General features: G+C 38.5%; 2 protein-coding genes across 3 annotated transcripts; both read left to right on the top strand.

Annotated features, from left to right (window-relative positions):
* The first annotated feature begins 706 nt into the window (after window positions 1–706).
* On the top strand, window positions 707–5065 carry selenop2 (selenoprotein P2). Of its 2 annotated transcripts, none has more exons than XM_084912117.1 (5): window positions 707–805; window positions 1356–1614; window positions 2316–2528; window positions 2844–2952; window positions 4058–5065. In XM_084912117.1, exons 2-5 carry the CDS (start codon window positions 1388–1390, stop codon window positions 4331–4333), a joined length of 825 nt encoding a protein of 274 aa, XP_084768243.1. In that variant the 5' UTR covers window positions 707–805; window positions 1356–1387; the 3' UTR covers window positions 4334–5065. The 2 variants fall into 2 exon arrangements, with proteins under 2 accessions (XP_084768243.1, XP_084768244.1); XM_084912118.1 differs by having other exon boundaries at window positions 730–805; window positions 1360–1614.
* A 316-nt stretch (window positions 5066–5381) lies between these two features.
* Window positions 5382–12467, top strand: elovl8a (ELOVL fatty acid elongase 8a). Its single transcript, XM_084912120.1, has 8 exons — window positions 5382–5467; window positions 8126–8192; window positions 8290–8477; window positions 9253–9333; window positions 10020–10076; window positions 10166–10280; window positions 10396–10523; window positions 12255–12467. The coding sequence occupies exons 1-8, from the start codon at window positions 5462–5464 to the stop codon at window positions 12420–12422; spliced, it is 810 nt and encodes a 269-aa protein (XP_084768246.1). The 5' UTR covers window positions 5382–5461; the 3' UTR covers window positions 12423–12467.
* The last annotated feature ends 3768 nt before the right edge of the window (window positions 12468–16235 follow it).

Below are 16235 nucleotides of genomic sequence, written 5' to 3'. Positions count from 1 at the left end.
GTGTTTGTTTGTCATGGTGGCATTCACCTTTGCACACTCTAAAGCTTGGCTCGCATAGGTAGGTAACTATGATTGAGCAGCTGAAAAACTGCATGTTTACTGTGTTCACCAGCTTTTTATAGTGTAATGTGGAGTTAACATCTGATATTTAACACCACACACAAAGTACAACAGAGGTGGGTGGTAATGTTTTCGGTTTTACAGAGTAAGAGTGGGCTCAGTAAAAACCTTTGGATAATAGTCTTACATGTAGCACCAAGGGTAGATTTCATTCTCAAGGAAAGTCTGCACTAAATCTCACTCATCGTAACTAAATCTAAATTATCCAAATATTATTTTTACATTTTTTCTCAAAACCACATGATCTTCACATAGTGCTACAGCCTAGATGAGTCAGTGCTATAGCCTAGAAGTCGAATTACCAAAAATGTGCAGGGAATCGAGGAACCATGAATATCATGTTTCATATCGGTCCACTCAATAGTTATAACCACCTAATCAATAACTGCTTGTTCAGTCAACAAGGTAACCAGAATTTTGTGGTAGTCCGTTAAATTAATAAAGAGTGTGATTTTACTCAAATTTACTTGCATTCAAATAAAGTCCTTTGTTTAGTTTCTCTCTCTCACACACACACACACACACACACACACACACACTCTCTCTCTCTCTCTCTCTCTCTCTCCCCTCTCCTTCTGTCTCTCTGTTTGATTTGGGGGAAGTGCTTAGTCAACCTCAAAGGCTTTAAAAACAACAGGGGTTTACTGTCTGCATGTGTGGGTCGCAGAACAGAGAAAGAGAAAAGGTAAGATCATCTTTTTGGGCTTAAAGTGTTTGTTTTTAAGGCTTTAAGTCTTTTGTTCTGAAGGTCAAACATATTCACTATGGGGGTGTATTTTGTGGAATTCCAACTAATGCAGTTTTACCACAGAGATCTGTTCCTGTCTTGTACACTTTAATACTTGTTATACATCTAAACATTTAAATTAGGAGAGGAAAAGAAATGGCGACCCAAAAAGGCTTTAATTATCTAACAAAAGTGATCCAGATCACTTTGAAACAGAGAGACAGTACACTCTGAGTCTCTGTGTGCCCGCTGTTTACCCCGGCTCTTTTTGCAGATTATCTTCGCATGTAAAGACAGACACAATGATGTTTTGCTCTTTTAATTATTTTTGGATCAGAGCGCTACTGATTGAACCCCAGACTGCCTAGTCTGCATGTGCTATCTCCTTTTCCCTGACTTTGTGCCACAAAGCCTTGGAAAAGATTTTTTCTCTTCACTTCTTCACATTAGGTGCAAAACATTTGTTGTTTTTGTTTTTTCAATTATTGCACAATATCTTTCTTGTCAGGTAGATACAGTCCAGGCTGCCAGGGAGAGACAATGGGCTCTCTCTTGACGCTGTGGCTGTTCGCAGGATTGCCAGGCCTGCTGTGGGCCTCACACAGCACTCTGATTGTGGAGGGGGACAATGATGCCTCCAGGATCTGCAAAGCTGCCCCCCAGTGGGACATTAAGGGATATGCACCCATGCAAGACCTGTTGGGAAACGTGGCTGTGGTGGCGCTGCTGAAGGCTGCCTGACAGTTCTGCCTCAGGCAGGCATCCAAGTAAGAAAGTTGTAATAGTTAAAACTCCTATTTTTAAGTTTTATTTTGAAGAGTAAACCCATTAACCAGTTGTATGTATTTTTTATTGGCTTCTTAATAATACAATTTTCTCTATAGTCTTGTTATTTTCTGAAACACTATTTCCCGATAGTCCTCAAATTTGTATTTTAGTTTAAAAAAAGTAATTTTAAATAGACTACTAGATAGCATGTTGTTAAAGGAAAAACAGAAAAGGAATCCACACCATCTTTATACAGACCTTAAATCTCTCATATGTTTACTGAAATTGCTCGGATACAACATTACAGTATACTAATATTAACAATATAAGAAGAATTATGTATTATTAGACCATATAATCCGAGCTGATTTTTTTGTCTTATTTTGAAGAGTAAAATTAAGAAAAATGTAAAACAAACATGATCTATGTACAAAAGGTGTTCTTGTGGAGAGACAGTTGCTCAGAATTCCTCTTATAAGCCTCTAAACATGATTCTGCTGCACAATTAGTGTAGTAAAGATTTATCATCCTTTTATTTTTTTTTCTCTTAAAACTTGAAGACAGACAAGCCCTCCTTGTTCCTTGAGTCAAGGCTTTGACGTCCTGTGATTCTAGAAAAACCTTTTCCAACTGTCCAGATTAACAGCGATGTGAGATTATACCCAGCTCTCTATCTTCTCTTCCATCTGTTCATCCGTAGAATTGGAGGCCTGCGTGATAGGCTGAATCGCAGCAACATGACTGAGGTGTCTTTCATAATAGTAAATGAGCGTGACGCTCATTCCAGAGCAATGTATTGGGAGCTGAAGAGAAGTGCTCCCACCGGGGTCCCAGTGTTTCAGCAGCAACCTCTTCAAAATGACGTGTGGGAGGCTCTGGACGGAGACAAAGATGACTTCCTGGTTTATGACAGGTGAGATGAAACTGCCCTCATGACATTTACCTCATATTTTTGATTTTATTTAGGGCAAAACACTTTAAATGTTTGAACTTTGCTTTAAATCATGCATGTGAACGGTTACATAGATAGCAGGGTGTGACTTAAAACAGGGTAATGTAGATAATGGTATGATGTGTACATCAAGGAGTAGAGGAGAGAACATGTATAAAACCCCATGCAGACGGAAAAAGTTGTTCTTCCTTTAGTTCCACACGTCATATTTGTATGCATCATGTGGACGTTATGAATTTGCATTTCAATTCTCTCTTTCTGCTTCATTTTCTCCAGGTGTGGTCTCCTCACCTTTCATATAGTGATGCCTTACAGTTTTCTGCATCACCCATTCGTAGAGGCTGCAATCAGAGCTACTTATCAGAAAAATATCTGTAACTGCACTGTGAGTGATCAGTGGAAAAATGTGTGCGAAATGAATGAAGTCCAATGTTATAGTTCACAGAACTAATCAACAGACCTGGGCGTACCCCGTCATTTATCCTATGACATCTGGGATGAATGGATGCATGGAAGGATGGATAGATGGATGAATGGAAGGATGGATGGATGAAGGAATGGAAGGATGGATGGATGGAAAGACGGGTAGATGGTTGGATGAATGGATGGAAGGGTGGCTGGAATGACTGGATGGATGAATGAATTCATGGAACGATAGATAGATGTATGAATGAAAGTATGGATGGATGGATGGATGGATGGTTTAATGAATGGATGGATGGATGGATGAACTGAAGGATGAATGGATGGATGGTTGGACGGATGGATGGATCGTTGGATGAATGGAGGAATGAATGAATGAATGAATGAATGGAAGGATAGATAGATGGATCAATGGATGGATAGATGGATGACTGGATGGATGGATGAATGCATGGATGGGTGGATGACTAGATGGATGGATGAATGGATGGAAAGATGGGTGGATGGTTGGATGAATGGATGGAAGGATGGATGGATGACTAGACTGGTGAATGAATGGATGCCTGAATGGATGGATGAATGAATGGATGGAGGGATGGATAAACTACACAATATTTTTATGTTCTGTAATGTTTCCTTTTCATAGTGAGGGGCTGGCAAGGAATTGTTGGCCAGCTTCACATTAACTTGACTGGGATTTATTGGTAGATTGGCCTCTTGTAGTTAGTTGAGTTGTCTTGAGTTGGCCCTAAATGTTGGGAATAAAACTGGTTTGATTGAAAAAAAAAAAAAACAGAAAAAAGTAGTAATTGAGTTTTAAGAACAGCAGAGCATTTCACAGAAATGAGGCTGACTAAAAACAAGGTAGAGATTATTAATCAGAAACATTAGCTAATGCTAATGATAACTAATAGCAAGTTGATAACATTTTCCGTCATCAGTGTTGTGCCATTACTTCAATGTGCTGCCCCCAAGTGGCCGAAATAAATGTGACAATTGTGAGTGTGATGCAGCTTTAACTCAAGAATAATGAATATAGTGTGTGACTGTGTATTCCTCTTTTCCAGCATAATTCTACTTCATCTGTCGGTGGTAACAACATCAGAAAGAATGGCACAGCTCAGCTTGTTGACGAAGGTTCAGAAGTGGCAGACACAGCTTCTGGAGGGACTCACCACCACCACCACGACCATCATCATGATGACCCCCCCTCTCATCAACACCACCACGATCAACATTCCAGTCACCAGAATCAGTCGCTACATCAGCAGGATCAGGGTGATTCTACTTCTCATCACCACCACCACCATTCCCCCCATCAGCAGCACCAACATGATCATTAATCTGGCAGCAGCACTGATAACTAACATTTGTAATTTGCTTTAGTGTAGTTTGATTAGAATCTGAATGTTTTTTGTGCATTTTTATTTTATTGTATTGTCTAATTATAAGCAGTGATTATACTGTGGTTTGTCTCCTGGCATTTCCACACTCCACATCTCTGTGTGGATAAAGTAACCATTCTCCACCATCTCCTCACATTAATGAAGTCCGCAGTGTAAAAGCTGCTTGCAGAAAACTGTGGATGGATGTGTGTGGTGAGATGGGATGGATCAAGAGTTACTGTCACCCACACAGAGCCAGGGGAGGGTGTGCAATGCTGCTGAGCAAACCTCTGTCAGATTACTGTTTAAAGGGGATATGACTACCATTAATAGCATGTTTCATGATGAATATTTGTAGTGATTTGTGCGCGCTATATGTTCTTTGCTGCAACTTTTCATTTAAGGAATACAGGAGGTTATTTAAAATTGAGTATACTAATCATATGTAATTATTAGACACTGTGTTGCATGTAGAAGACATTCATAGTATTCGCTTCTGTTTGACCCACCTTATCCACTACAGGCTTAGCCCACACTGTTATTCACTGCATGTTTGCTGTGTGACTCATGTTTCTTCTTATGAATTCAGAGTGTGGAAAGAAACTATAAATTGTTTTGTTTAAAAAAGCAGATATAGAGACCAAGTGATTTTTATTAAAAATTAACATTAAAATTGACTCTTCTGTCTTACGTCTATGGTATGTGTCCTTTTTAACTTTAGTAATAACAAAAACCTGGCAGTAGCAAGGAAGTGTTAAATGGATTCAATTAACTTAGTTTAACTTCTTCTTTTCCCTTAAACCAATGGTCTGTTGCTAATTATGTAGACACCGAGTGATTTATTATTTTATCTATTAAGTGAAAATTCAAGCTGTATATTGAATTTATTCGACATTTTGTATCATATGATTTTTTGAATTTTCTTCAGTCACACTTGCAGTAGCATTTTCAGAAAGGATTTAGCTGGCAGTTACACACCGTAGTACACACACTGATTGACTCAGTCCTGCTTAGGACTTGACTGAGATGCCGCATGCTCTGACAGGACAGAGCTGAAGAGAGAAATCACAGCTATAGACCATCACAATGAAGGTAAAGTGAATGTTATTTTGAATGTGAATGTTATTTTCAGCTGTGTTTACTGTAGATTCTCCTCACATTGTTGGAGGCTGCTGTGGTTAAAAGCTGTTATCTTAATGATAACTGCTGCATAAATGAAGATGCATAGGCTCATGCTGTTATTTTGAAATACTGTATATTTCTGGTCTTGAAAGCATCTTCTTGTAACTTTCCCTTCAGTACTACTCTACACGTTAAACCTTAGCACATAGGAGTTCTGTTCAGCTCTGTTAGGGATTGTTTTCCGTAAATCCTTATGAGGACACAGGTAAGGCTTAACTGCTTAGCCTAGCTTTGGCCACACAGCCTGCTGCTTCTAAATAGTGCTTTAACTTACATTAAGTAGCAGAGTGCATTTAATATTAACAGACTGTTAAAGAACAAATTTATCTCCTCACCGCTGCATATTATTGGTTATTGATGAACAGTGTTGGTCAAGTTACTTGAAAAAAGTAATCAGTAACTAATTACTGATTACTTCCCCAAAAAAGTAATCCTGTTATTTTACTGATTACTTATTTTCAAAAGTAATTAATTACTTAGTTACTTAGTTACTTTTTAAAAACACGATTTACAACCTGAATAGATAATAAAGCGATAGATCTTTCAGCCCAATTCTACTTTTACTGCATAATCCATCATACAAAATGTAATCAAATGGAAAAGTCTCTTTTTTTTTAAACTTGTTTTATCAGTTTTAATCTTTTAACTTTATGCATCAAGTAAAAATTAAATTATATCCACCATTCTCTGACTTGAAGAAATTAGTTTAACATTTAAACCTATTTTCTGCACATTCCAGCACATAAAATAAAATAAAATATTTTTTGTGTTTACACTCAGTCTTTCAAATAGATGCAAGTAAAACACAGCAGAAAATAAATAAAGTCAAAGATTAGCGGTCCTTTTGCTCTATTTTCACCTGTAAAGCAGGAGTTGGGTAGGCGGAGGTTTACCCTGGTGCAGGTGTGCCGCAGCGGTCAGTGGAAGAATCCGCGAGTTTCTCTGTGAATTCTTGTTTAGGGGTTTTTTTCGCTGTGAAAATAAGTTTTCTTCCCACACACAACGGACACTAATGTTTTTGTCACTTTTTATGGAATCAAACTCAAAGGTCAGTACTTCCACGCTTTAAACGCTGCATGCTCATACTCTCTCTGTACTCGATATATTATCCATTGTTGATCTTCACACAGCTGTTGTCACGAACGTCGCACTCGCTTACGTCATTGTCATGAGACATTCTTGCAAAAAAATCACGGTAATCTAATTACCGTTTTTGCGATAGTAATCCCTTACTCCCCACTCCCATGAGAGTGCCATGCTAAAGTCATCAGCTAAGGCTAGCAAGCTTGGCTAACAAGCTGCATCCATCAGCAGTATAGGTGCAACACAAAGACATCAAAACTGGAGCACCAACTTGCTGTAGCCACATTATTTAGCTTAGAATTCCAGTAAAAATACTATTAAAGGCACCAGCACCACATACATGCTCAAATTCAATACCAGTATAGTTGCCAGGCTGGATACCTGTTATTTTAATGAGTGACATTTTAACATGGCAGTCTACTGGGACTGATACTCTTTGGAAGCCATTAGAAGAACTGCACTTTCGGACTCTTCGGCATTGGCTTCATTGATGGTGGATGAAGCATGTGTTAGCCTGGAAAAAGAAGGGTTGTTAATTTATTTCCATTCTTTGATCCCATGGCAAAGTCCAGTAGGAGGTTTATACAGAGGTTTATATATACAGATTTCCCCCTTCTTATATTTTTTTTTCTTTTTTATATATGTAATTGTGCAACTAATGAATCAACTCTTCTGAGACATAGCAGTTCAGAGCAGTAGTGATCCAGTTTATCTATAAAAAGACTGTATATTTCTTAAGTTCTACCCAAGCCTGAGGCAAACATGCGCAACACCACAAGAGGAGTCTGATGGTGAAGTAAAGAGAAACACACCTGCTGTGCACGCAACTTTCATCTTCAGACACTAGATGGCAGCACTGTAATACTTTAATCACACCAGGACACGTGTCACCCTGTCGTCCACATCAGTCAGCCACTCATCAAGAGGATTATTAGTTATCATCCATTATCAAAAGAGATACGTTTGGATTAGTGCACATAATCCTTAAATTGTAATCCAGATTATCTCCTGGTAGTTTAATCAATTTTGCAGTGAGGTGTTGTTTGTTGCAAAGTACTTTTTGAGAAGAGTACTATTTATGAGCGTGCAAAGTGCTGGGAACAGTTAGTTGTACTGATATAAAAAAGTTTATATGAGTACATTTTATGGTTTGTACCAAAAAACCGGCAAATGACTTTATGTGTAGTCATCATCTTATGATGAGGGTTTTGAAACCAGACCTCGTCCAGTCCAATACAACAAAATGAAACTTTAATGCAGTGACAAATCATGTTTGGCCTTACCTTTGCAGAATGAACACAATATTAGAAAAATCAATAATGTAGAACATTATAAATGCCATATAAGCAAGTGTGATCATTATACCAAAAAAGGTATTTGATGTTTTCTGTTTTTTTGTGAGAGACTTATATTATTTCATTTTAAAACATTTGTGTTTGCTTCAGCTTTGCAAATCAAAGTTTCTCTTGTTTTTTTCTGTTTCAGGATTTTCAAGCGCTCACTGTGTGGCAGAAAGTCCAGTTATTTTACCATGGGATTTTGGAAAAAGGAGGCATGTTAATTAATTTACCCATTTTTTTTCTCAGAGATTAGCAGTTTATTTTTTTCTAAAGGTCTTTCTGCTTTTCTCTCACCTTCTTGTCATTTAGACAAAAGGACAGACAACTGGCTTCTGGTCTATTCTCCTGTGCCAATTAGCTGTGTCTTCCTGTGTTACTTGATCATTATATGGGTGGGGCCAAAGCTAATGGCAAGGAGGCAGCCAGTCAACCTCAGACCTGTCTTGATAGTTTACAACTTTGCCATGGTCTGCCTGTCTGCCTACATGTTCTATGAGGTAAATACCATACTGCTTGAAGGAACTATCGGAAAAGACAACGGGGAGCGGGAATTCAGAGCAGCTAAAAGGAAGTCAGTATAGGATAATACAACAACTTCCAATGACACTAAAACCACCTGCTTAATGTTGTGTAGATGTTACTCATGGGACCAAAAGAGCTCTGATGTTTTGGGGGATGGACACAGAACCACTGGGGGTGTCCTTCAATCCCTGCTGTATCTCTCTTCTGGGTCCAGTTATACATAAATGCCAACAGAACCTTCCACTCTTCTGAGATAATCACTGTAACTCACTTCACTTCCCAGTGGTTTCAGTTTGTAGCAGTTTGTAGCTGGTGGATTCTAGTGCTTGCATGTCAACTCTCTTAAAACAGTTATTGGCATATAAAACACACAGAGCAAATACATCATAAAAAAAAATAAACCATCCAAATGGCTGTCAAAGTTTGTGAATCTGTAAAATCCTAATGTGAGCTATAAAATAGTTTAATATAGGTAATTTTGGACAGAAACGCCGCCTAAAGCAATCCACATCTGTCGTAGTGTAAACAGACATTTTACCATCGGCTCTGTTTGGGAGTCTGTGCTGCGCATCAGTGGCTACATTTTCACCGTGTACAGCATGATTTAAAGATCAAATGGTCCCGCATGGTTCATGTGTCCTATTCCTTCACGGAATATTTGGTAAAGGATTTTTAACTATTTAATGAAACGTCATTTTGCTAAATGAAAGAAAAAACAAGCAGAGATGAGAGCATATTTTCTCTTTACAGTTTACAACCTCTTCCTGGTTGGCAGGATACAGTCTGCTGTGCCAGCCAGTGGACTACAGTGACAGCCCATTGGCCATGAGGGTAAATGTTTTTCACTAAATTAATTTTGACATGTACACTACTGTGAAAAAACTGTCGAGCCATTTCTTTGGATTTTGTTTCTGAGCAGCCAGACTGTTTTGCAGAGCAATAGCTCTCCAGGCTTTCTGCAGTTTATCTTTGGACATTGGCTGCTTTTTCACTTATTTTCAGTCCAGTCCTTGTACCTGACCATTTTCAAAAGAAAGTTTTTTTGTTTTTTTTAACCCACTTAACGCCAACTGATGAGACAGTGTTTTGTCTACACATAATAGACAATTTAGCAAAGAGCCAATTTTAAATTGGATCCTTTGTTACTGACATCATGTCATAATAGAAGAGGTGGCAGGCCTAAAAAGCTGTCTACATCAGATAAACAGCATTTGACAGTCCTGTCTTTGAGAAGTAGGAAACATTATAAGAAAGTATCCTAAGAGAGTTGAGGCTGTGTTTAAGAATAAAGGTGTTCATAAAGTTGGACTTTGCATCTCATTGGAATTGTACAGAATTGTTTCCATTTATGTTTGCATATTTCAGTAAATCTCTGCAATTCCAATTTTCATAGAGAACTGTAAAGAATGCTCATGGCTCAATATTTTTTACAGAACTGTGTATATATATATATATTTAAAATTGTTTGAACTGCAGTGCACGAAGGTTAATAATGTACTTTTTATAATTTTGGACAGATGGCCAGAGTGTGCTGGTGGTTCTACTTCTCCAAAGTTATAGAGCTCTGTGACACTGTGAGTTTCAAGAAAGCTTATACGAGCATGTGTTTTCATGGCTGCAAGACGCTTCTGCCTAACTGTCTTTGTGTGATTCTGTGATTCAGATATTTTTTATCCTAAGGAAGAAGAACAGTCAACTGACCTTCCTCCATGTCTACCATCACGCCACAATGATCTTCAACTGGTGGGCTGGGGTTAAATATGTGGCTGGTGGACAGTGTGAGTACAACCCACTAGTCTAGTTTTACAAAATATTGTGATTAAAGAGTCTTTGAGCAGCAAACAGAAATATTCAAGATAATATATGGTTCTCATTCAGAGTGTCTGTCTACAGCTTTCCTGATAGGTCTGATTAACTCCCTCGTCCATATAGTGATGTACATGTATTACGGCCTGGCAGCTGTGGGACCAAGCATGACCAAATACTTGTGGTGGAAACGTTACCTCACCACCCTACAGCTGGTCTGTATGCATCTCATTCACATTCATTTTACAGTGATCATCCTCTAACTTAAAAATGATCTCCTCTTAATTTTTAGCTCCCTTTTATGTTTTTGCATAGTTCATTATGGTTCATTAAGCCGTCAGTCTGTATTTCTATCTGTAGCATAAAGGCAGTCACCTTCCTGATTCTGCTATGTGTACTTTAGGAGCTTGTACAATAACAACAACTACTAAGCCATCAAAGGTGATAATCCTGAAAAGGCCAGAACTGGCTTTTTGGGGAAAAAATATAAAAAGTGGTGGATGTGTGTTAGTTAGAAATATTTTCTTTGTTCTCTCACACCTAAATAAGACCAAAAAGTCCTTATTCTGATAGGCTTAGTCATCACCAACGACGACTTAGATCTCAGAGGCTTAATAATTTGGTTTTGATGAGCTTAACGTGTAGGCTTCCTGATTGGTTTGTCATTGTTCTGACTGACTGCTGGCAAAACGAGACAGATTAGCAGCACTGATGCTCCTCAGCTAACTACTGGACCATCTGTTTTCTACTTATAGTCTAATGAAAAGACAATGCATCCTGTATTTTTTTTCTTTCCCTTATGGCTTCAGCTTATATAGGTCAGTATGGTGCCTGACTGCCATTCTGTGACAATAATTGCACTGACCTTCAAAACGACCCCCAAGCCATCATTAACACTTGTCTTTACAATTTAGTTAACTGAAGCTGAGGTAGTTCACTCGTGACTAGCTTTATGAATCCAATGGACACCTTCACATGGTGACTTATTTTCTTTTTTTAATGAGTACTTTTGCCCGTGTTACTCTCTGCTGACAACCCTACTCTGTTTTTATAAAAGAAAAAGAAAAAAACAGTCATATTGCATAGTATCTAAATGATATGTATATGGTTACACAAGAAATATCAACATATGTTACTGAGAAACGACCAAAAAATCACCACATACTGCAAGATAACTAATCTTTACTATTTTTGTTTCCATGTGAGCATCACTGGGTGTAAGATTAATAATGACATCATCAATATTACATATAATTTCATTCCTTTTTACGAGTAACTAAAGAATAACTTTGGAGTCATTTCCATAGACTGTATGTAAAAGATGGGCTTAAGTAAGCATTCTTTTTAATGGCCAGCAGAGGGCAAACTTCTCTGGTTCTGTAAAGGTCAATGGGAAAATAACTCTTGCTTGTCTTCTCTGGGACAGTTTATGGTCTTAACCACTGATTTCCAGTCACACTGAAGACAACTCAATTTTAACTCAGTTTTTTTTATATAAAATATAATATTATATATAAAATTGTAACTTATGGTCCATTGAGAGAGTAAGCTTGCCCATGTGTCTGGCATGTCACTATCTTATAAGCATGTAGTGCCCCTCTGTTTCACTCCTTTCTTGTCGTTTGAAAACAGCAAGGTAAAAGAGCCCCTTCAAGACAACCATTCACTAATTCATTATTCATTATTCACTAATAACTTGGTAACATCAACATGGCTCTGTCCATTTTCTATATACAAGACTGTGGATATTTCTCCAACCACTCTACACCCAATATACAGAGGAACTTGCTGAAAGTGTTCAAGCCTATATAGCTCATATAGCAAGTATGAAAATTGCCTAACTGTTATCCCCTACTGCTTTCATCTCTTACGTGACCATCCTCTTGTAATTTTCTTTTACTCAGTGCCCTGAAAGTCTACCATCATGCTATTGTTTCTCTTTACAGCTCCAGTTTTTCATAGTGACTATCCATACCAGCTACAATCTGTTTGCTGACTGTGACTTCCCTGACTCCATGAACATCACTGTTTTGGCATATTCTCTCAGCCTCATCATTCTCTTCAGTAACTTCTACTACAGAAGCTACCTCGTCGAAAAGAACAAGAAAACTTAACTCAAACTCAAAACTGTTATGAGAGAGGAAAAAAAGGAAATAAAAAGAAACAAAAATCCATCTCTGTTTGTTTGCTATCCTGATCATTTAATTTTAGCGACTGTTTGGATGGTAATTCTTATTATGTATGAAAAACGGGATATAAACTTACAATATAATGTAACACCAGACAGGTGAAGCATATTTACCCCCATAAAGAGATGTTTGCTTCACAACAGTGCGGGTTACATTCATGTGCAGTGAATAGTCCTATTTTTTCATCTAGCAAGATCCCAAACACACTCAATACATGTTAACTGTGTTTCCTCCCCCAGCTGCTATTAGAAAAATACTTTTAATCTCCACTGGAGGTTTTACACCTACTGGATGGCAGTCCATACAGTTGTTGTCCATACAGAATGGCACTCCATGCTCTCTATATATTTATTCTACTTGTGTTTGCCTCCAAAGTTCCCAGCACATAATCCTCTCTTACCGATGGGGAGACACCACACCCACCACCTACTTATCCACCCCATCTGTCATGATGTAAAAATATAACTGGGCAGACAAGTGAGACAGTTCCATTCTCCAACCTTTGCAGACAGTAATGAAAGGACCATTAAAGAAGAAATAGATTAGCCAAATATGCAATACCTTATAATAAATTCTCAGACTAGCATATCAGTTTTGACTCTCCTATGTTTAAACTCAATAAGAGATGACAATGAACATGAAAAAGTTGCTAAATCAACATTACAAAGGCAACATCTTAGCCTGTTATTAGTGATATAGAATCTCACATTTTTATGTGTTTTTCAAAGGAATATAACAGAAAAGAAGCAGAAGGGAAACAATTGCTTGCTACAAAGGAGAGTTTTAAAATGCAAAGCTGATCCCCGATCAATATTAAAAATTAGAAATTATTATAGCCACAAAATTGCATTAGGCAGCAATTGATCACAGGCTTTTTAAAAATGATCTAGCCGCAGCTCTAAACACTTTAATGAAAGAACAAATGATGCTTTTAGTTGCACCATCCTTTCTCCACAGGCCTCTGTTATCAGCTTTACATTTTCACAATTAAACACCTATTTATGTCCAAGTATGGTGCAGTTTCAGTACATATATTACCATCTGATGATGGTATCATTCCTACAAAAACTACCAAAAACTAAGGTGGTGATGCAGACTGTTGATCATAGACTCTTAACTGTACACCAGCAGCATGAATTCAAACTTTTCACTTGACCCACTGAAACGTTGCTGCAGCATTATGGTAAGTGCTGCAGATAACCCCTTGATCCTTCAAAGAACAACAGGCTTTTCCATCTGATTAAACATGCACGCACACATTTCTAGAAGGATGGGGAGAGGCGGCTCCTTGGCAAGGTCCTGTACCTGTTACATTAATTGTGAATGCATGATTAGATTGCCAAAAGTATTAGTGTAAAGTGCATTAATGTGGAGCATTTTGCTGAACTTCTTATGGTGTATTTCTACGGTTCCTCTGAGAGGCCAAACGGACTGCAACTTAAGAAAACACCAGCAATAAGAAAAACGCTGCCAAAGCACACAAAACACAATGGAAATAGGAAAAATGACAACGGAAATAGGAAAAAACAGATTCCCAAGAGCACAAGGGAAATGTTTCTGGGGAGACAATAACCCAACGGATCAGTTGCAGGAACCAAAATATGCTAAGAATTGCGCTGGGAGACACTTAAAAGAAGTGGAGGATCTATCGGTTTTGTGAGGAAAGAAAAGATGGGAGGTAAGTGTGTTAGCCTAACTATTAGCCTAAAAATCCGTCATCAGTATTATGTGAATCATGATAAAACACACCATAGATCGTGTCCAAATTCATGGGCTGCATCCTCCTGAGGACCCGGCCTTCGCGGTCTACGTGGGGTCCTCAGAAGGTCGGGTAGACCGGAAGTAAACGGCTGTGAAATTGGACAGTCTAGCCTTCAGATTTGCGTCACCGCTGTCTCAGTGGGGTTTAATAAACTCGGCTGTCTGCTCATTGCTATCTAAAATATAACAGGACACTGGCGTAAATTCTCGACCCTCTCACACTTCTGTTTAATCAGTTTTCTGTTTGACGTTTATTCAGCTATGTGAAAATCCCAGAGGAACCCACCCGATGGATTAATAAAGTTCTATTTAATCTAATAATCTAATAACTTTAATCTCAGCCAAACCGATTTACTCACGAACAAATAAAACACTGAAAAAAGCCAAACAATAAAATTTTTAGGTTATCTAAGTGACTTATATATTAAGTTTAACCTGAGTAGCAAAAGACCGCGGTGATCTGAAAATGATGTGCTGGGAGTTGTGCTGTTCTCGGCGGCTCCAGTGACCCTCGAGCTCCTGGGTAGCTATCGAGCTGGTGGATTCCTATTTCCGTTGTCGTTGTGTTGTGTTTAGTGTGCTTTTGCAGCATTTTGCTTATTGCTGGTGTTTTCTTAAGTTGCAGTCCGTTTGGCCTCTCAGGGCCACTGTCTATTTCACTGGAACTGTCAAAAACTTGTTTCAAATGTCAGTAAGTTTACATGAAACTAAAACACTACATAATCGTTTCAGAAATCCTAAATAATCACAGTGGCGATCATTGTGTGCTTCAAAGGTAGGAGCTTTTAAAATGCAGAAGTCCTATGGGACATTGTTTGTGTGATGCACGTGCAATGCATTCGTTCCTACACTGATTGACCGAAGCTGAAAAGAAGACTACAGACAGAAAGCACGCATTCAAATTGGGTGGTATTAAAGACACTGGAAAAAAACAAAAACAAAACGTAATTCTCACAATGGCACCAGTACCACCAGTGGTGAAAGTAAGTATGCTGCAAAGGGTAAATAACATTACTGTCCATCCCTACAAGATGCTGGTAAGCAAACTGAAGCAGGTCGAGAGGCTGTTTCACTTGTAAGCTAAGCCTGGCAAGAACCAGTCTCTCCAGCACCTTCATGACCTTTGACATCAAGGTAACTGGTCAGAAATCAATAAGGCCAGAAGGGGTGGCTTTCTTTGGTACCGGCACTAAACATGATGTCTTCCATAGCACCAGCACCTGTGCTGCCCAGCTGTCTGGCATCCTGCAGCATCTCTTCACCCTGAGTCTGCTGCAGGATGCCAGACAGCTGGGCAACTTCAGCACCCGGGGACTGATGTGACCAGGACCTCCAGACTTTGCCCTGATGTAGTTGCTCCATCTTCTTTGCTAGCTTAAGCGGTGACAAGACAAGTGGCGACTTCCATCACTCGTCTTGCAGTGGCATGCTTTTAATTTAGCCAAGAACATGAAAGTTAAAATAAGTCAGTGGAAAGTTTAGAACTAAGAGCTAATGACAAATGGCTGTTAATAAATCACCTGCATTTAAACAATAAATTATGGAAAATTGGTTTTGTTACTGTTTGATCAGGAAGAAAATATGTTTTAAGACATCTGAAGATATAACAGACTAACCTAACCTACTTAAGAGTGTATCACCAAAACTATTCTAATGACAAATGTTTTAAGTTTGTATAACCTTTCAACAGTTGTATGATTTCTAATATCTGACAAGCATAGTACTGAACTGAGTGTGGTTCTCCATTGGCAGTTGGCAGACTATAGTGGACTGCAGAGAGCATCTGTTGCCAGATAGAAACAGCGTCCAAAGTATATGGTACAACCGTTCCGTGGGCTACGTTTGCTTGTGTTGTCATTGGTCCTTCAGACAACCACAGAAAGAACACACAAAGAACTGAAGTGAAGCCAAGTGTGAAAAACAATGAAAAGTATCCACGCAGCAACAGTCTGTGCTTTTCATGCTCTTCTGCTGTCA

The sequence above is a fragment of the Perissodus microlepis genome, chromosome 18 (genome assembly GCF_051167445.1).
Source record: "Perissodus microlepis isolate ML-2025 ecotype Zambia chromosome 18, ASM5116744v1, whole genome shotgun sequence".
In the NCBI taxonomy this organism is placed as follows: domain Eukaryota; kingdom Metazoa; phylum Chordata; class Actinopteri; order Cichliformes; family Cichlidae; genus Perissodus; species Perissodus microlepis.
This window is presented reverse-complemented; position numbering and strand designations above follow the sequence as displayed.